At 44.7% G+C, this 20,072-nt stretch overlaps 1 protein-coding gene across 1 annotated transcript in view; it reads left to right on the top strand.

The window, feature by feature from the left end:
- Positions 1 to 20,072, top strand: part of APPL2 (adaptor protein, phosphotyrosine interacting with PH domain and leucine zipper 2) — a 51,369-nt gene that overhangs the window by 11,675 nt on the left and 19,622 nt on the right. Inside the window, exons 3-8 of the mRNA XM_038756003.1 lie at positions 8,712 to 8,771; positions 9,910 to 9,981; positions 14,472 to 14,559; positions 17,965 to 18,006; positions 18,100 to 18,158; positions 19,080 to 19,226. Of these exons, the coding sequence (XP_038611931.1) occupies positions 8,712 to 8,771; positions 9,910 to 9,981; positions 14,472 to 14,559; positions 17,965 to 18,006; positions 18,100 to 18,158; positions 19,080 to 19,226 (468 nt within the window). The remainder of the gene's footprint in view (positions 1 to 8,711; positions 8,772 to 9,909; positions 9,982 to 14,471; positions 14,560 to 17,964; positions 18,007 to 18,099; positions 18,159 to 19,079; positions 19,227 to 20,072) is intronic.

Raw genomic sequence — 20,072 nt, 5'->3', positions numbered from 1 at the left:
CCTGCTGATGCGTATCTTCCATCAGGGCAGGCTTCTTTGCATTCCTTCCCTTATTTCTTTACAGCTCCTGTACTGGCCTTCCCAGACTGAGCCCCCTTTTTCCTCTCCTCCTCCCCATCCCCCCCCCCGCCCTACCTCCTTCCCCTCCCCACAGCACCTGTATATATATTTGTACAGATTTATTACTCTATTTACTTGTACCTATTTACTGTTCTGTTTATTTTGTTAATGATGTGCACATAGCTTTATTTCTATTTGTTCTGATGACTTGACACCTGTCCACATATTTTGTTGTCTGTCTTCCCCTTCTAGACTGTGAGCCTGTTGTTGGGTAGGGACCATCTCTATTTGTTGCCAACTTGTACTTCCCAAGCGCTTAGTACAGTGCTCTGCACACACGAATGAATGAATGAATGAATGAATGGTGATACAAATGGGACTTTTTCATCCTTATTAATTGCAACAAGTAGTAAAAGATGTCACTGCAAGTGGCAAACTGCCAGCCCCATGAAGAAATATTGACTATTGCTTAACTAGTTAGGGATGGTAGGTGGAACATCTATTACTGTGAGGCTAGATGTCAAGGAGAGTAATTTAATTTAATTTGCAGATTTAGGTCACTTCAGGTTCCATTGCAAGCCTCATCTACACTTAAGTGCTGTCCTTGGTCTACTTCAAAATGCCTCCTTGGAGTTTAGAACCAGTCATGGGCCTACTATAGCATTTGGTGGCCACACCCAGATCTGGTGCAGCCCTGGCATGGGCCCTGGGCTAATTGATTTTGCAAAATCCCCTATTCTTTCTCCCCACTCCCTCTATGGGGTGCAGGAGACATCCTGTCCTTCCGTGTCCGACATCACTGGGCAGGGCCAGCGGAGAGAGTGAGAGCTTCCTGGGAATCCTCGGGACCCAGAGCTGGTAGGCATTCCTGATCCCTTGGCCTAGTGGATAGAGCATAGACCTGGAAGTCAGAAGGACCTGAGTTCTAATCCCAGTTCCACTCCTTGTCTTCTGCGTGACCTAGGGTGAGTCACTCACTTCTCTGTGCCTCAGTTACCTCATCTGTAAAATGGGGATTGAGATTGTGAGCCCCACATGGAACTGGGACTGTGTCCAACTCGATTTGCTCATATCTACTCCAGTGCTTAGTAGAGTGTCTGTCACATAGTAAGCGCTTTACAAATACCCTCATCATCATCCCCAAGGAGATCCAAGCTCCTCTAGTGACCCCTCCAGTTTCTCCGAATAGTATTTTCGTCCATCTGCCTGAGCCAAGTGGCAGGGCTACGTAAGATGGCAGATCCACTGGCCGGGAGGCTAAGCGAGTGACCACCCAGGGGCCTCTGAGCAGGGCAGTCCGTGTCTGGTCTTCTTGACCCTTTAAGTCTCAGCTAGCTGGAAGGGAGGTGGTTTCTGTTTTCCTCTCGTCAGGAATTCAAAGATGCTCCTTGGCTGCCAAGGAGCTGGGGACACAGCAGCCATGTAGCACTACAGTGGAGGGAGAGGTTGTAGAGGCAGATGCCACGTCCAGGCAGGAGTAACAATAATTGTGGCATTTGTTAAGCACCTGTTGTGTGCCAGGCACTGTTCTAAGCGCTTGGGTGGTTAGAAGCAAATAAGGTTGGACACAGTCCCTGCCCCACATGGGGCTCACAGTCTCACTTCCCCTTTTGCAGATGAGGTACCTGCAGGTCAAAACCTGGCCAGGCAAGGAGGCCCTAGTACCTCATAGCAGACGGGAGCAGCTGACCCGTGCGTTCCAGTGCCTCCTTCCTGAAAGATGCCCTTCCCTCCCACCCCTCCACCCCTGTCACCCGTCCCCTCTCACCCAAGCTGCCTCTTCTACCAATCATGTGCCAGACTTGCCCCAGGCAACAGGCTCTGCGGCAGGGAGAGGAGGAGGGAAAGTGATTGGCAGAGAAAGCGGGTTTACCTAGGCACTTCCAGTGGTGGCTTTTAGCGGGGGCTGGGGCGTTGCAGTTCGTGGGGCGGGGGGGCTGCATTATATGGTGTTATTAATCATTCGTATTCACAGAGCACTTTCTTTAGGCAGAGCACCGTTCAAAGCAATTATGACCTCCCTTTTGACCCTGGCCACATCTTTTTAGAATTAGGCTAATGATAAAAGCTGGCAGAAATGAGAGAAGCAAAATTGGGAAGTTTGAGGCACCAAAGGTGGCTGTGGTTCTGTGGCCAAATGGAAATCCTCCGGTAGCCGAATGCAGACACAGCGGCCCCTGACTTAAAAAATGCTGTATCAATCCGGACAAGTGTTTTCAGAGGGAATTTCCACTTGCGTATTTGAAGGAATCACATGATGGTCATCCTTCTTGTCATCTATCTCCAAGACTAAGGATGTACCTTAGCAGCCCCGATTTTCCCACATTTTGGATCAATCATTCAGGTATTTCTTTAACCCTGTTCAAGCCCTCTTACATCTCTAACTTTCTTTTAGCATCCTAACTTTCTCCATCAGTGGACTTCTTGATCCAATCCCTTTGTGAAGCTTGTGACACTTTCTTCACCTGCATTCTCCTTCCTAGTTAGCCTATGAGCCCAATGTGGGAGAGGGACTCTGTCCAGCCTGATTATCTTATAGCTACATGGGCTCACAATCCAAGTATCAGACATTAGATTGTGCTTTAAATATGCTTAAATTTTTTCATGACTCAGAGGCCTTACTTTTAATGACCACATTATGTGTGTGTTTTTTTGTTTTTGTTTTTAAAATCAGAGACATTTTTCTAAAATGTGCTTTTCCTCCCTTCACCACCAAAAACTCCAGGCTAAGCGTGGATTTTAGTACTGATTAATGATGTCCTGGATTTGTCAAACTGTGCTACTGGTCAGTTGAGGAATTTTAATCAGGCCAAATAGCCAGTTTCTGGATCCCAGTATGGTGAGCAGCCTTTTAGGTCTTAGTTTCAGAAAGAGAATGAGAGAGGAGCTGTTTTGTTCGGGGAAGCTGGTTTGCAGGAAATATTGGAGGTTGTCAGGCTGGAGCAACAGAATCAGGAAAAAAAGCTGTAGCTGTTTGTATTGATGTACCACAGAGCCATGACTCACATTTCTTCTCCGTCTATGAGCCGATTCTTCACTGAGTCATTCATTAATCATGAGATCTGGGGACACCATTGTGGATCATTTAAAGGAAGAAAACTAGCTATCGAAAATCTGAATAAACCAGAACCCCGTAACTTAAAGCTCTGCCAATTTCCAGAGTTTTAGTGAAATCTAGTTAATCATTTAATATTTTCGTGGATCTCCTGGGTTTCAACACAGAGGGAGAGACACTCTCCTAAGTTCTTAGTAAATTAATGTTTTTTCCCTTATGACACATTGTCACTTTTGGTCTCATTATCTCTCTCATTTTCCTTTTCTCTTTTGAAAAGCTTTTGTAGCTGGCTTGTGAGGGTTTTGCTAGGGCTTATGTTTTCAAATTAGAATATTGTAGAGGAGAAAATACGAAGTGTAGAGGGCAGGGCTTATTTAAAAGATAAAACTAGCCTATCCCGTTCCCTTGACCTGCCCCTACCAAGAAGTGGGCGTGAGGGTGTCTGCAGGTCTGGGCAGAGCTAAGCCTTGGGGGCCCTTCTCCTTCAGAAGCGCTTAGTACAGTGCTCTACACATATTAAGCGCTCAATAAATACGATTGAAAGAATGAAAGTGGCTGTGGGGTCTCCAGGGGTACCCTAAAGGGAACATGCCTACCTCTTGGCCCCCCTCATCAGGCAGCCTCTCCTCACCCCCCTCACATTGGGGAGTTTAACTCTGAACCACAGCTTCTACTCAACTAATCGTATTAAGCACTTACTATGTGCAGAACACTGTCCTAAGCACTTCGGAGAGCACAGTACAACAGAATTAGGAAACATGTTCCCTGCCCACGACGAGCTTACAGTCTAGAGGGGGAGACAGATATTAATACAGTTATTAATACAAATAAACACATTAATATGAACAAACAAGTGTTCTGACCGTATGTCGGACCTTGACATACAGTCGGATGGCCTGGGGCACAATTTCTCTCATTTGCAAAATAGCCTGAGATCTTCCCACAACCTTGAGGACTTAATCCTAGGCCTGTGGATGAATTTGTGTCATGCTTTTCCAATTGAAATATACACGCCACCTCACTTCCTCTTTCCCCTCTCTCTCCTCCAAATGTATATACCTGAGGGAAATTTTATAAATATCTTAGAACAATGCTTGCACATAGTAAGCGCTTAACAAATACCATCATTATTATTATTATCTTCAAATGAACTATCCCCCACGCCAGACTTTGATTTGGCACCAGTCCTCATATTTTGTTAACAAAGCAAGCCACTCAGAACTCATTTAATCAGAAGTCATTAGCCCGATTCCCCTTTGTCCAAAGACTTAACAAAGTGAATGTTGGCCAGCAGGTTGCCGTGTTGGTACCATTGCTTCCTTCACCCTGAGGGGAACGGCTTTAAAAACGGAATAAGAGACTGGTTTTGGTGCAAGGTTCAGGTCACTGTAGTCAAGCTAGAACTTGGCACCGAGCCTGTACAGATAATAATGTTGGGATAGCTCCATTTATTTTGGCTATTGCTAAGTTTAATCAACTAGAAATATGTTCTTTGCCCATTTAATCATCTAAAACAGACATTTATGCCATAATAATGTGCCTTGTGCAATCCTATAGACAATTCCATTTTCTCTAGGAGTTAAAGTTTGGCAAGTTCTGCTTCTGGGGGCAGGTGAAGGGAAAAGGCAGCTGCACGCAGGAAGTGTTCAGTCATTTCTGTTGATTGATTGACTATTATTTTGGGGCAGATGGTCTCTTGCTTCTGCTTCTCTTTCACCTACTTATTTGCCAGGTTGACTCTTTGCTCTTTGGTAACATTTCTCCCCGAGGGTAGTCAAGGTCAGGAAAAAAGGAAGCCCCAAATAGATTAATCTCACACCTCACATTTCCTTCTGCCTACTTTGGATGTCCCTCTAACACCTCAAATTCAACATGTCCAAAACTGAACTTCTTATCGTCCCACCCAAACCCTGTCCTCCCCATCTTTCCCATCACCGTAGACAACACAGCTATCCTCACTAGCCCATAACCTTGGTATTGTCCTCGACTCATCTCTCTCATTCCACCCACATACTCAACCTATCACTAAATACTGTGGGTTCTATCTTCACAGTATTGCTAAAATCCACCCTTTCCTCTCCATCCAAAGAGCTGCCATGCTGATCCAAGCTCTTATCCTATCCCGCCTTGACTACTGCATCTGCCTCCTCGCTGACCTGCCGACCTTCTGTGTCTCCTCATTCCAATCCATATTTCACTCTGCTGCATGATCGTTTATCTACAAAAAACATTCGGTTCATGTCTCCTCACTCCTCAGGAACCTCCAATGGCTTCCCATCTGCCTCACATCAAACAGAAACTCCTTACCATTGGCTTTAAAGCACTCAGTCAGCTCACCCCATCCTACCTCACTTCACCTCACTAATGTACTATTGACCAACCCTCATACTCCTCTCCTCTAGTGCCAGCTTGTACACTGAGCCCCAATCTCGTCTATCTCGCCACCCAACCCTTTCCCACATCCACCCCCTAGCCTGGAACTCCCTCCCCCTCCATATACACCAGACCACCATTTTTTCCACCTTCAAAGCATTACCCGTCGTTAGGTAGGGACCGTCTCTATATGTTGCCAACTTGTACTTCCCAAGGGCTTAGTACAGTGCTCTGCACACAGTAAGCGCTCAATAAATACGATTGAATGAATGAATGAATCTCCTCCAAGAGGCCTTCCCCAATTAAGCCCTCTTTTCCCCAGCTTGTTCTCCCTTCTGCAACATCTCTGCACTTCAATCTGTGACCTTTGGACATTTGATATTTGCCCCAACCCCAACCCCACAGCATTTCTGTACATATCTTTAATTTATATATTGTAAATTATTCATATTAATGTTTGTCTCCTCTATACTGTAAACTCGTGTGCAGGGGACATGACTGCTAATTCTGTTGTACTCTCCCAAGCACGTAGTACAGTGCTCTGCACATACTTGTACATATTTACTATTCTATTTACCTTGTTAATGATGTGTATCTAGCTTTACTTCTATTTATTCTGATGACTTGACACCTGTCCACATGTTTTGTTTTGTTGTCTGTCTCCCCCTTCTAGACTGTGAGCCTGCTGTTGGGTAGGGACCGTCTCTATATGTTGCCAACTTGTACTTCCCAAGTGTACAGTGCTCTATACACAGTAAGCGCTCAATAAATACGATTGAATGAATGAATAAATAAGATTGAATGAATAACAAGTGCTCAATAAATATGATTGATTGATTGATTTCTGGGCTTCAGTTTCCTCATCTATAAAATGGGGATACCTGTTTTCTCTCTCCTTTAGACTGTGAGCTCTATGTGGGTCAGAGACTGTGTCCGACCTGATTATTGCGTATCTAGGCCAGCGCTTGCTACCACACTTGGCTGATAGTTTAAGCACTTAATGGATACTGCAGTTATTATAGAGAAATTGAAAATGATGGTTGAAATGAGATTTTTGGATTCTCTGTGGATTTCTTTTATTCACGCTCTGCCTGTCCTCGATGATCACGGTTAAATGAAAGTCAACTTTCTGTGAAATAATTGGGTAACTTTGAGTTTCAGTTAATGAGGAAGGTTGAAGAATTCCTTTGACAAAAGCATTGCTTTCAGGTTTGCTAGCAGTTGATCAGAATACTTAGGGGCTATGCTTTAGTATAGCTAACAGGTGATACATTTTTGGACAAATGATCATTTAAGAGGATTGTTTCAAGGCTGTTCGTGGTTATTTTGGTGTCTTTACAGACAAGTTGCAGTTAGTTGATTTCCCCACCCAGATCAATACTTCATTTTAAGTAACTCTTATACTGAATTAAAGCTAAGAAACTACTGTATTAAAGGATTAAAATGCTTCTAGAATCCTGGCTCACTACATTGTTAAATAGGGTCCAGTTTTGACTCTAGATCTTTACTACTCACATTTGGTCATCTGTTGAATTTGTCATGCCAATCAATTAGCCATTTGTCCTTTTTTATGGTTTTTGTTAAGCACTTGATGTGCCAAGCACTGTGCTAAGTGCTGGGGAAGATACAACCTAATCAGTTTGGACCCAGTCCATATCCCACAGGGAGCTCACAGTCTTCATCCCCATTTTACAGATGAGGTAACTGAGGCCCAGAGAAGTGAAGTGACTTGCCCAAGGTCACACAGCAGTCAAGTGGCGGAGCCAGGATTAGAACCCAGGTCCTTCTGAGTCCCAGACTCTCTCCACTAGGCCATGCTGCTTCTCTTTATTCAGACTTACTGTGTGCCAAATACTGAACTAAGCGCTTGGGAGAGTACAGATGAGCAAGTAGACAGTTTACAAGTGCATTGTGCTCAGTGCCTAATGGTTTGGGTATGGATAGGTTTAATGCTGATTTGGGCTCCCAAACTTCCCAAAGAAAGGATTCTTTTGCTCTGTGAGGAGATTGCCAGCCAACTTCTTCAGGTCTTGCTGCCAGGGAAAGAACACTGGGAAGAGGAAATCTTAATTGGTCCTGAAGGCTGGAATGAAAAGAATTTAAAGAAAATAAGAGATTTTGTCCAACAGAAAAATTCAGGACAGTTTCACCATATGGGTTGGCAGAGTGGTGCTTCACTAACTAGTTTCAGAAAACAGTCCATTTCTGTAGTAAATCCCCTTTTTACTTAACGTGTGGCAGAGGTGGTTTTGAGCCTCAAGCTGTTGTTTTCTCCTCTGCCCTGCCAGGGCAATTTGATGCTGGGAGATCCGTGACAGGTTTTTCCATTACTTTTTTGAGCGCTTGCCAGCTAAGCTCCAGAGGAAAGGAATAATTTAGTGCAAGAATGATTCTCCCTTGGTACTAAGGGGAGGAGAGAGAAGCAGCGTGGCATGGGCCTGGAAGTCAGAAGGTCCTGGGTTCTAATTCCGGCTCCGCCAATTGTCTGCTGTGTGACCTTGGGCAAGTCACTTCACTTCTCTGTGCTTCAGTTACCTCATCTGTAAAATGGGGATTAAGACTGTGAGCCCCATGAGGAACAGGGACCGTGTGCAAACCGATTTCCTTGTATTTACCCCAGCGCTAGTGCAGTGCCTCGCACATAGTAAGTGCTTAATAATGCCGTAATTATTATTATGAGAGAGACAGACAGAGAGACACCATTGTAGCCAACAAATATTTAAAGGGTAAGAGAGGTAGGAATCCTATTTTAACTGATCAGTCAGTCAGTCGCATTTTTTGAGCGCTTACTCTTTGCAGAGAACTAAACTAAGCCCTTGTGTAGATACAGGCTAACCAGGTTGGACACAGTCTGTGTCTCAAATGGGGCTCACAGTCTTCATCCCCATTTTACAGATGAGGTGACTGAGCCACAGAGAAGTGAAGTGACTTGCCCATGATCATACATCAGACAAGTGGTGGAGCCAGGATTAGAAATCAGGTCCTCTGTCTCCCAGGCCCATGCTTTATTCACTAGGCCACACTTCTTCCCTTCTTTCCTGAGATTGTTGGAAGGAAGAGCTGAAAGTGACATTTTAATGTGCATTGTTTGCCATTGGTTTTTACACCACTGAATACTTTTTCAAGTTATTGGATGCACACCCTGAAGCTGACTGGGGAGGTGTTCATTAATCTCTGAGAACATGTTAGATGGCATCTATTTACTTCTTCCTTCTCTCTGCAGAATGAAATGTGCCTGGCCACTCAACAGCTCTCCAAGCAGCTTCTTTCCTATGAGAAACAGGTACTGGTCCACTGGGTGCCTTGGTTCCGGATGACTGAGACTTTGCTGAAAAAATTTCAACTGTTTACCAAAAATATCCTCCTTTCACCTTTGGGGCAGAGAGTACCAACCTCTGCTGAGTACTCTCCAACTATTTAATATGATTTCAAATAATTCAAGGCCGCCGCAGATCAAATAGCTATCCAGAGTATACCAAGGTGTCGTGTCTTGTCACTGTAATCCCCCCACAGTGCTTCTGCCCGAAGTAGGCTGTCAGAAAATATTGGGGGATAACGTTGATAATTGGATCTCACACAGCACTTCATAGGCTGACAAAGTCAAGCTCTGCCTGATGGCAGATGTAGATTGATTTTTTTTTCCTTTTCTGCAGTTGGAACCTCTCATGTTTGACCAAAATGACAAAAAAAAGCTTTAAATTCTGCCTTAACAGCTGGATGGGCATTTCTCAATCCACCAAAGAAAATTGCTTGATGTGAGATTTCTTCTGCCCACCTTGCCCTCTTCTTCAGGCCCCTACGCTTCCCCTACTATTTGTCACCCATGTGGTAGTGTAAGCAGCACACAACATGCTCAGTCTATCTCTATCTGATACTTGCCCAAAATAATCTCAGTTCTTTCAGTGGAGGAAGGAAAAGGTCTTAGTAGTAAGTAGTAGTAGAATTTATTGAGCACCCACTTGGGGTGGTGCACTGAATCGGGTGCTTGGAAAGTACAGAATAACAAAGTAACAAGTTACCTGGCCGCAAAGAGCTGACGGTCTAATAGTGCTGTGATTCTAGTGGGTGAAAGTGGAGGCATCCAAGGCAGAGATCAGGGTCCGTGGACTCTTGAGTCAAGAATATTGCTCTCATTCTGTGACTAATCATCCCCACCTACCGACTTTTATCTCTTCTTCCCCTTTGGCTATTTTTCCTGAATATTTCCAGGATATGATGGCCAGGGTTAATAGAAAAACAGAAACTGCCAGGTTTCTGAATGAGTCCTTCTAAAGTAACCTTGGGATTACCTTTCTCATTAGGGTTTTCTTTATTTGGATAAGGTGGTGAGGGGGGACCCAAATGTAAATGTGTTAAGGTACAGCTACTGATGTCATTGCTTGTTCAGATAACCCCAGTTCTGTTTTCCTTTTTCATCATAGAATTTTGCTCTTGGGAAAGGCGATGAAGAAGTGATATCTACTCTCCATTACTTTTCCAAAGTAGTAGATGAGGTAAGGTGTGTGACCAGTAGTAAAATGATGATTTTCTTTCTTATCTCTCCTTTCTGCATTGCTTTTGTCTGTTTTCATTCAGAGGTAGATACAGATAGGGTATATTTGCTGTTTCAGAAAAAGCGATGGAGTCAGACAGATTGGGTGAGTGAGGAGTGAAAGGAGTCATGGGCTGTTTGTAAGACTGATTTTTCTTAGATTTGCCTTCCATAAACGGGTTTGCAGTATGTTTGTAAAATTGAGTTCCTTATGAGTCGGGACTGTGTCTGTCACTGTCCACATTGTCTTCCCCATATTTAGTCTTTTAGACTGCGAGCCCACTGTTGGGTAGGGACTGTCTCTATATGTTGCCAACTTGTACTTCCCAAGCGCTTAGTACAGTGCTCTGCACGCAGTAAGCGCTCAATAAATACGATTGATTGATTTAGTACAATCACCTTCCTTTAATAAGTGATATTGATGACTAATTTAAAGGCATAATAATTGTGGTATTTGTTAGGAGCTTACTATGTGGCAGGCACCATTCTAAGTGCTGGGGTGGATACAAGCAAATCAGGTTGTATACAGTCCCTGTCCCACATGGGGTTCACAGCCTCAGTCCCCATTTTACAGATGAGGTAACTGAGGCACAGAGAAGTTAAGTGATTTGCCCAGGGTCACACAGCAGACAAGTGGCAGAGTCAGGATTAGAACCCATGACCTTCTGACTCCCAGGCCTTTGCTCTGTCCACTACATCATGCTGCTTCTCCTCTTGTGGGCCTGGGAGTCAGAGGACCTGGGTTCTAATCCTAGCTCTGCCACTTGTCGGCTGTAAGCAAGTCATCATTTAACCTCTTTTTGCCCGAGTATCCTCATCTGTAAAATTCTGATAGCCAAATAACATGGGTGGGCCGAAAAGGTGTGAAATGCAGGTAGTTGCTAAAGGTAACACAGTTAGTACTAGGGCATTATTACCCGGGGAGGGGGCGAGGGGAATCATTCAGATCCGGTCTTAATACAGGGAAGGAGGGAGTGGAAGCTCCCCAAAGAAGGTCGCTTTTTGCGGGGGGAAAGCAAGAGCTCACAAGTTAAATGGGAGGGAAAGCAGGCATTTAATCCCATTTTTCAGTTGGGGAAATTGAGGCACAGAGAAGTGACTTGTCCAGGGTCACACAGCAGGCAGAGCCAGGATTAGGACCCAAGTCCTCTGACTGCAAGGCCTCTGCTAGGCTACGCTACGTCTCCTGGTAGTATTGTTGGCCTGGAAATCAGAAGGCAGAAAAGGAGGTACTTGCTTTCTAGATCCAGTTACAATAGTCGTTCACCATCCGGTTTTTGTGGCCAGAATTGATGTGGAAGTTTTCCAGGGGTGTAGATCATTGTCAAAGGATGAACCGAGGCAAGTCATTTGAGGAGGTGGGGGTAGAAATCACCAAAGGGGATTGGGTGGTACCTAAGCCCTGCCCTGACCTGGTTTAGACTCCAAAAACTATTTTGGTGGATTTGGTTTCTCTCTGTTTGAGTGTTTTTAGAATCTGATGAGCTCAGTGAGGCTTAAGAAGTGGTAGCTCTAACCACCCTAGATTGGTGTCCATAATTTTCTCCTGTCAGGAAAAGTACACTGAGACCGAGATGAAATTAAAACAAATGCTAGAATCTGGGAGAGAAAAGATCTTGGAACTGTGTGCTCCGGAGCAGTGCTTAAATATAGGGCACAGAGGCCCTAGTGTCCTAAAAAATGATCACCTTCAGCATCTCCCACAAAAGTCCCAGGAACACCAAATCTTTGCAGCTGCTGTGAACCGGGCCAAAATCTGGCTCACATCAAAGAGTAGCAGAGAAGGTTTTGTTTGCAGGTGTGATTGATGGGCAGATAAAATGAGGAAAACAACATCAGCAAGGCTGGTGGGACACCCCCAAAGAGAGAACAAAAGCAAACTTGGGCCCGGTCCCTAGCCTTTCACCCGACTGAACCCGAAAGAATTTCAGCCTCTTGCCCCAAAGTAGGCATAGAGTCGCTGTGATGCTAAAGAGTTGACTGGATACGAGGCAATAAATGCCTGGCTGAAAGGAGAGGCCCCAAGCGCTTAGTACAGTGCTCTGCACATAGTAAGCGCTCAATAAATATGATTGATTGATTGATTGATTGAAGCCACTACCCATTCTAGCCTGAAGAATGTTGATTAATATCACAGAACTTTCTCGGTTTGCGGAAATCCAAAAAGACAGGTTCCTTAATAAGCAGCCCATTTGGAGCCCCCATCCCAAGTGTACATGGGAGTAGTTTTGCTTTTGGTGAACAGAGGGTTAACCTGCACCCCTAGCATGTTTGCAAATAAAACTCGTTGTCCTCGAGTCTGAAAATATATTACCTGGGAATCTGGTGAATAACTCTGTTACAATAAAGACTATAGAAGAGTGCCAGATATCAACTGTGCGTTGTACTTATTTCCTTTCTAACGGTAGGGATCTGATTCTGAAACTGCTAGTCTGACAATAGTTAACAGTTTGCTCGTGTCCAGCACCTGGAATTCTTAGATTTTGAGAGCTTCGTGGGTTTGGTCAGAAGGAATACTGTGATCCAGAAGATTATTTTCAGTTTGCCTACTGGATCTTGACACTTGCAGGACTCAAGTGGGCTCCAAAGCTGGAAGGGAGAAAGAGTCAGGAAGCAGTGTCGTTTCTTTCCCCCTAGCCACACTCCAACACTACCCTCGTTGATATCTGGTAAAATGTGAAGAATGAACAAACCAGACTGCTATCTGGGTTGGCAGAATCAATAAGCAGTCCTCTTCTGTCTGAATTGTTCCTCCAGTCAATCAATCAACAGTATTTATTGAACACCTACTGTGTGCAGAACATTCATGCATTCAGTCTTATTTATTGAGTGCTTACTGTGTGCAAAGCACTGTACTAAGCCTTTGGGGAAGTACAGTACGACAGAGTTGGTAGTTGGGATCCTTTCCCACAAGTAGCTTACAGTCTACAAGGGGAGACAGACATCAAAATATGTTGCGGTTAGAGGAAATAGTTGAGGATAAGGATATTCACATAAGTGCTGTGGACTGGGGTGAGTATTAGCATCCCGGGTGCCATTTTAAGGATAGCAGGGCTTCTAAGAAGGACTGGCTTTCAAGTGAGAATTCAAGCCCAGGTCCTGACCTCATCAGCATGAACCACCCCACAAATACTCTGACTGAGTGGGTGGTTATTATTTGACCTGAATTCTGAAACCATGAGAGATGTTCCCCGTGGGTTCAGGAGAGTTTGGTTTCTTCAGAAAGGCTGTGGCTTGAATACAAATCACTAGGGCGATCCAGATCAGCTACCCAATGCGGGTGGCAGTAGTGCTCTCAGTGCACATGCCTATGCTTGTGTCCATTTTACAGGTGTGCTAAAGTCTAAGGGAGCATCTTTTTCTGGTCCTTTAATGTTTAAACTTTTTCTTTGATCAAGTTTCTCCTAGTAAGAGTTCCCCCAGAGTTCTTCATGACTGATTTAAGGCCCCCATCAATAGCTGGGTATGAGGAAGGCAAGGTGGTTGGGATGGGAGTCAGAGTAGAACGAGGTGGTCAAGGGAAGACAGGAACTCTCTCCTTTCCCCACACCTGCCCCCAACCCTCCCCAAAATCCAACAAATGACAGCTCACCCCATTTTTAAAGCCCTCCTAAAATATCACCTCCTGCTCCAGGAAACCTCAAAATTCTTTTACAATATCGCAGTGGTGTCAGCCAAACAGCCCCCCTAAGATTTTATGAGTTTTATTCCTCCTTGCAGCATTTATGTACATATGCATGTTTGTGTTCATTTGTTTATTGTACATTCAGTTATTTGTTCCACTCTTTCATTCTGATGTATTTGTACATCTTCACAAAATATTTTTGTTCTTCATCCAGCTCCCACCATTTGTAAATCACTTTTCGCCTGTCTCCCCCATTGGGTTGTAAACTCCTAATGGCAGAGAATGTGTGCCTTGCTTCTGTTTTACTCTCTCAACTGCTTAGTACAGTCCTTAGCACACTGGAGGAACTCAATAAACTCCGTGTTTGGCTCGGTTGATTGGCAGCTTGGAGAAGAACAGGCAAGCAGACTGAGAGGTGAGGGTTGTCCAGTACAACTGGCCTCTTTCCAACCCATCACTGTGCCAGAGAGAATCCTTGCTGGGAAGGGGATCACCTAGTTGGGCATTCCCACCTCCTCTCCTCTCTCCTCTCTACACCCACATGCTGTGTACATGCGCACACACACACACACGCGTGTCCCCCAAAGCTTCTCTAGGCCAGCTGCATCCCTGGCTTTTCCAACCACCCTGTACTACATCAAGAGGAAAGTGGATTGGCAATGAGGTTGTCTTCCTTTTAGACTGTAAGCTCACTATGGGCAGAGAGTGTGTCTGCTATCTCTGTTGTATCATTCTCTCCCATTGCTCTGCATGTAGTAAGCACTCAATAAATACCATTGATTGATTGCTCCATGGAAGTTTTATTTCAGGAAATCTCTTTCTTTCAGCTTAACACTCTCCATACAGAGCTGACGAAACAGCTGGCTGACACAATGGTGCTCCCTATTATACAATTTCGAGAAAAGGATCTCACAGGTACAGTCTTAATTACCTTGTTATTGATCTCCAAATATATTTTGGCTGCTTAGTTGCTTATCATTTTTTAAAATGATAGAAATCCATGGGAACTTAGCCTCTTTGCTGGCTTAATGAAGGCTGTCAATTTTTAAAAGCCAGAATAACTCTTCTTCTGATTGAAACTGGGATTCTTTTTCTAAAGTGAATAAGAAGAACCACCAAAAATATTGTCGGTTAAATCTGAATTTTAGTGGGTACTTGTTTCAGTTTTAAAGCATGCATCATATTTCTCCAGTCTGAATAGGGATTTCCAGTGAAGAGCTGTCACATGTTCACAGTATGAAAATAGTTAATAAGTCATAGATTAGGAAATTACCGATTCCTGAGGAAAACCGAAACCTGAGTGCGAAAGGGTCCAGATTTTGCTGATTCCTTCACTTTGGCAAGGAAGTGTGGCAATTGTGTCCTTGTCCACAGAACAAGGCAAATGAACAGGGGTTGATTATAAATTGATATAAGTGAAAAAATGGAAGCTCTGGGGATGAATAGCAGAGATGCTCCACACGGCCTCCCTTAGTGTTCCTGGGTTTTTTAAATCCCAAGGGCCAAGACGGTCTTCTTTAAACCCAAGCAGAGTCCTGCTTCAATTTTAGCCCATTATTCAATCAAAGGCATTTATTGAATGCTTACTGTTTGCAGACCACTGTACTGTGTGCTTCGGAAAATAGAATAATCCCAGTTTTGCCACTTGTCTATTTTGTGACCTTGGGCAAGTCATTTAACGTCTCTGTGCCTCAAATCTGTAATATGCGTAACGGGGATTCACTACCTGTTATCTCTCCTGCTTTGACTCTTGAGCCCCATGTGGGACCTGATTATCCTATATCTACCGCAATGCTCAGTACAGTGCTTGGCACATAGTAAATGCTCAACAAAAATCACGATCATTATTATTATTCTTAATCCACTTGAGTTGTTAGACGTGAGTCCACCCCACAAAAATCTGACAGGTCTACAGGGAGAGACAGGCATAGACATGGATCTTCCTGCTACTCAGTATGCATTCATAGATCTGCTTCCCTGGCAATTCCTTCCATTTTTCTTTTTAGGTCCAGGTTTCATGTGAACTCCTTGTGCTCAGGAATGTATGTCATAAGCACAAGATAGGTTGTCGTGCTCTTTTCCATTATCACGAGCGCTTAAGAGAGCAGGACAGTGCACTCAATTGGGCCTCAGTATATACTGATACTAGTTAGTGTGTGGCTTTTTAAATAATGGCAGTACAGCACCGATTCATTTTTAGCCTCTGCTCAGCTGTGACCTCCCTGGGCCCTTTTCTCTTTATCTATGCCTAACCAGTTCCCTTTCCTGTACTTCTGGTGTGTGTTTTCGTTCCTGCAGGCACAGGGTTTCACTTATGCGTCACAGATGTCATCCTGTTTTTGTGGGACCATTTTCCCAGTTTATCATTGTAGTCTTGTCTTCCAAAGCACTAGCAAGACTGGATTTGGGGCCATGGGTAAATCTAGTGAGCGTGTGTATGCACCCCTTATGCAAGTCATCATTCAAGCTGTTGAGATAGAACAGCCCTAGAATCAATTTCTGTGGGAAGTTTGTCACCTGATACTTTCCCCGGATTTTTTTTGTTTGTTTGTTTGCCATTTTTTAGGCATTTAAGCGCTTACTGTGTTCCAGGCACTGTACTAAGCTCTGGGATAGATAAAAGCTAATCAGGTTGGACACAGTCCCTGTCCCACATGGGGCTCACAGTCTTAATCCCCATTTAATAGATGAGGTAAGTGAAGCACAGTGAAGTGACTTGCCCAAGGTCACACAGCAGACAGGTGGCGGAGCCGGGATTAGAGCCCAGATCCTTCTATAATAATAATGGCATTTATTAAGCGCTTCCTACGTGCAAAATACTGTTCTAAGCGCTGAGGAGGTTACAAGGTGATCATGTCCCACGGGGGGCTCACAGTCTTAATCCCCATTTTACAGATGAGGTAACTGAGGCACAGGGAAGTGAAGTGACTTGCCCAAAGTCACACAGCTGACAGTTGGCGGAGCCCGGATTTGAACCCATGAACTCTGACTCCAGAGCCTGTGCTCTTTCCACTGAGCCACACTGCTTTTCTGACTCCTTCTGACTTCCGACTTCCTTCTGGCTCCCAGGCCCATCCTCTATCCAATAGACTAAGTTGCTTCTGTCCTGACACTTGATGCGACTCTCCAGCCAACTATGTCCCCACCTAATAGTTGTTCCATCAATCTCAAACGTTCCTTGTATAGAAGATATTTGTGTGGTTGTGTGGACAATTATTATTATAATGATAATAATTGTATTTGTAAAATATTTAGTTTGCTGAACACCATACTATGCCCTGGGGTAGATACAGGATAAACAGGATGGAAACAGTCCTGTCCCACAAGGGACTCACAGTCTGAGTAGGAAGGAGAACAGGTATTGAATCCCCATGTTACAGATGGGGAAACTGAAGCACAGGATAGTTAAATGACTTGTCCAAGATCACCCAGCAGACAGATGGCAGAGCTGGAAGTAGAACCAGGTTTTGTGACTTCTCCCTCCTCCTCCCCCCCGACCTTCCGCCAGCCCGAGCCAGTGCTCTGTCCAGTAGGCTGTACTGCTTCCCAGTGACTTTCAAAGCAATTTGTGGTATATTTTCCTCACTGGGTCTCCTTCTGTTTAATTGCCCATTATGGCAGGCAAGAGTGAACAGGATCAGAGCCTATGTCCTGTTCCCACCTTCGCCTCCCTCTGCCCTTCAACCCCCAACAAGAATTCCCCTCCCATAAGGACCTTCAGACCCACCGCCATCAGCACCACAACTCAAACAGCAAATTCTCCTGCTCAGGTCAACTCTCTGCTTAACCCTCTGCCACTTTCCTAGCCCCAGGAGAGACCCGAGCAGCCGTGGCAGGAGTCTGTTGCCACCACCGCTTCCCAATTCCTAATGCCAACTCCCTGGACTTCCTTTTCTTAGAGCATTCATTCATTCAGGCAGTTGTATTTATTGAGCACTTACTGTGTGCAGAGCTAAGCGCTTGGGAAGTACAAGTCGGCAGCATATAGAGACAGTCCCTACCTGGCAACGGGCTCACGGTCTAGAAGCAGAGCCATGTGGGTTGGAAAGTGCCTTGGTATTGAAGTGGGGAAAGCCCTGGAGGGGTGACTTTACGTGGTCCTGAAAACAAACTAAATCCCCCACACTGTCCCACCTGCCTCCTAAAAGGCACATATCTTCCAATGTTTATTTTACCTGGGAGCCCCATCCCATTAGCCAACACCGGGACTTGGGAAAAGGTGTCTTCATTGGATGTATTTCTGATTTTGCATAGATGAGCTCAGAGTCCTGAGCCCTTTTTCTAGACTCTGAATTGCTGATTCTTTCTTCTCTTTACCAGAAGTAAGCACTTTACGGGATCTCTTTGGCCTTGCTAGTAATGGTAAGTTTTTTATATATATTCTTGGGGTGTTGGGTAGAAGAGGGTTGTGTAAAAGTGCCCCAAACTTAAAACCTTTTTCTTTGGTCTTCTCAGAACATGACCTCTCTATGGCAAAGTATAGCAGATTATCCAAAAAGAAAGAAAATGAAAAGGTAAAAAAAAAAAAAGAATTTTTTTCTTAATGTAACCGAAGTTCGGAAATGCTCATGAACCAGTGCAATGAGTTTAAGATAGAATGATATCAAGTAGATGTTTCCGGTGCTCCGCTCATGAGGACGTACCCATTCGTCCAAGAAACAGCTGGATTGACTTTAGCTTTTCAAACCAAAATCGAGCCTGGGGGCCTGGCAGGGTCAGCCACAGCAAGGCTTGTCATTCAGGCAGCTCCATATTTTCGCCTTGAAATTTTGGGGCTGGAAGAGGTCTCATTGTCCATTTAATAATAATTGTTGCATTTGTGGCCTCAGTGTCCATTGAATAATAACTGTTGAATTCGTTAAGCACCTAATACGTGTTTAGTGCTGTAGTATGCTCTAGGGTAGGTGCAAGATGTTTGGAATATGAGTGGGCCTCACAGTGTAAGGGGGAGGGAGAATATGTGCTTAATCTCCATTTTACAGAGGAGGAAACTGAGGCTGAGAAGTGACTTGTCCAAGGTCACACAGCAGGCAAGCAGCAGAGCCGGGATTAGATGCCAGGTCCCCCAATTCCCAGGCCTGTGCTTGTCCCACTAGGCCGCAGGGTCCTGAGGGTGACTCAGCTGCTGAATGATTATTAGTGAGGTGGATGGGGAGGGGAAGTATGGAAACATTCACTGAACAGACCCAAGGGTTACCAGTAGCCCTTTGTCCATTCTCTGCTGTAAGGGCTTCCTTGTTTGCACTATCTGGTCCCTCAGGCTCCAGGTCTGCCCAAATCCTTGGCTTTACTTCTGTTGTATTTTACCCCACCCTCCGGAGCTCTAATGTGGACCACGGACAGAGCTCTGTTTGAAGTCACCAGTGGGGAACGTCTGGGCACCAGTGGATTTTACTCAGGGTCAGACTCTCGATTCTCCATGACTTTCCAATCAGGTCAAAACAGAAGTGGCCAGAGAGGTGGCTACTGCCCGAAGGAAGCAGCATCTTTCATCTCTTCAGTACTACTGCACCCTCAATGCCCTGCAGTACAGAAAGAGGATCGCAATGATGGAACCCATGTTAGGGTACACACAAGCGCAGGTACGTATGTCCCTTAGACCTAACAAGTCCATGAAGAGGTTAAAAGGTCCAAGACTGGAGGACAGAGAAGCCCTTCTGGTAGAGCAGAGTTTAGGGAAACTGAAATGAAGTCAGAGTGGGGGGAAAAAATGTCAGACAGCTATTCAAAAAAACGTACCCAGCTATTGCAGTAGATTATTAGCGTAAAACTATCAATTTGCTATTTCTACCAGATTGTTTTTAGATGATGTGTGGAATTATGTCCTTAGGAAAGGATCTCTTTGTACATAACCAACGATCTTTCCTCAATTCTTATGTGGATACTCTGCTTCTAATCCAAGGAAAAAGTCAGACCCAACACTTCTAAGCCCATAACCTAGACAGACACAATTATTTAGGCAAATAAGAGTTAGATCGGTTGCAGAGAGATTTCATTTTGAGAGGGGTGGTGAAAATGGGTCAGCGATTTTAACGGGGGGGAAGGAGCAGGAGTGAAGATGGTAGGAGCTTTAAAAAGCATTTAGTCCAGAAAGCTGACATTTTGGGTCTTTTCACCTCCGGTTGGAATCTCAGGTCAATCAGTGGTAGTTATTGAGCACTTATTGTGTGCAGAGCACTGTACTAAGCACTTACGTGCTTGCCACAGTCCTGAGATGAGCAAGGCTTGGAGTCCAGTTTAGAAAACTTGTGGGCGACCGTCATCACCCCAGCGGAGTGGGCATCTAGGATTTACAGTCCTGAAATGAGCAAGGCTTGGAGTCCAGTTGAGAAAACTGTGGGCGACTGTCATCAGGCGACTGTCATCACCCCGTGGAGTGGGCATCTAGGATTTACAGAAACTGAACACTGTGTTTTCTGCTGGGGTTC

Source organism: Tachyglossus aculeatus, chromosome 14 (genome assembly GCF_015852505.1).
Source record: "Tachyglossus aculeatus isolate mTacAcu1 chromosome 14, mTacAcu1.pri, whole genome shotgun sequence".
NCBI lineage: Eukaryota > Metazoa > Chordata > Mammalia > Monotremata > Tachyglossidae > Tachyglossus > Tachyglossus aculeatus.
Note: the sequence above shows the minus strand (reverse complement) of the source record. Positions and strands in the feature narration are given on the sequence as shown.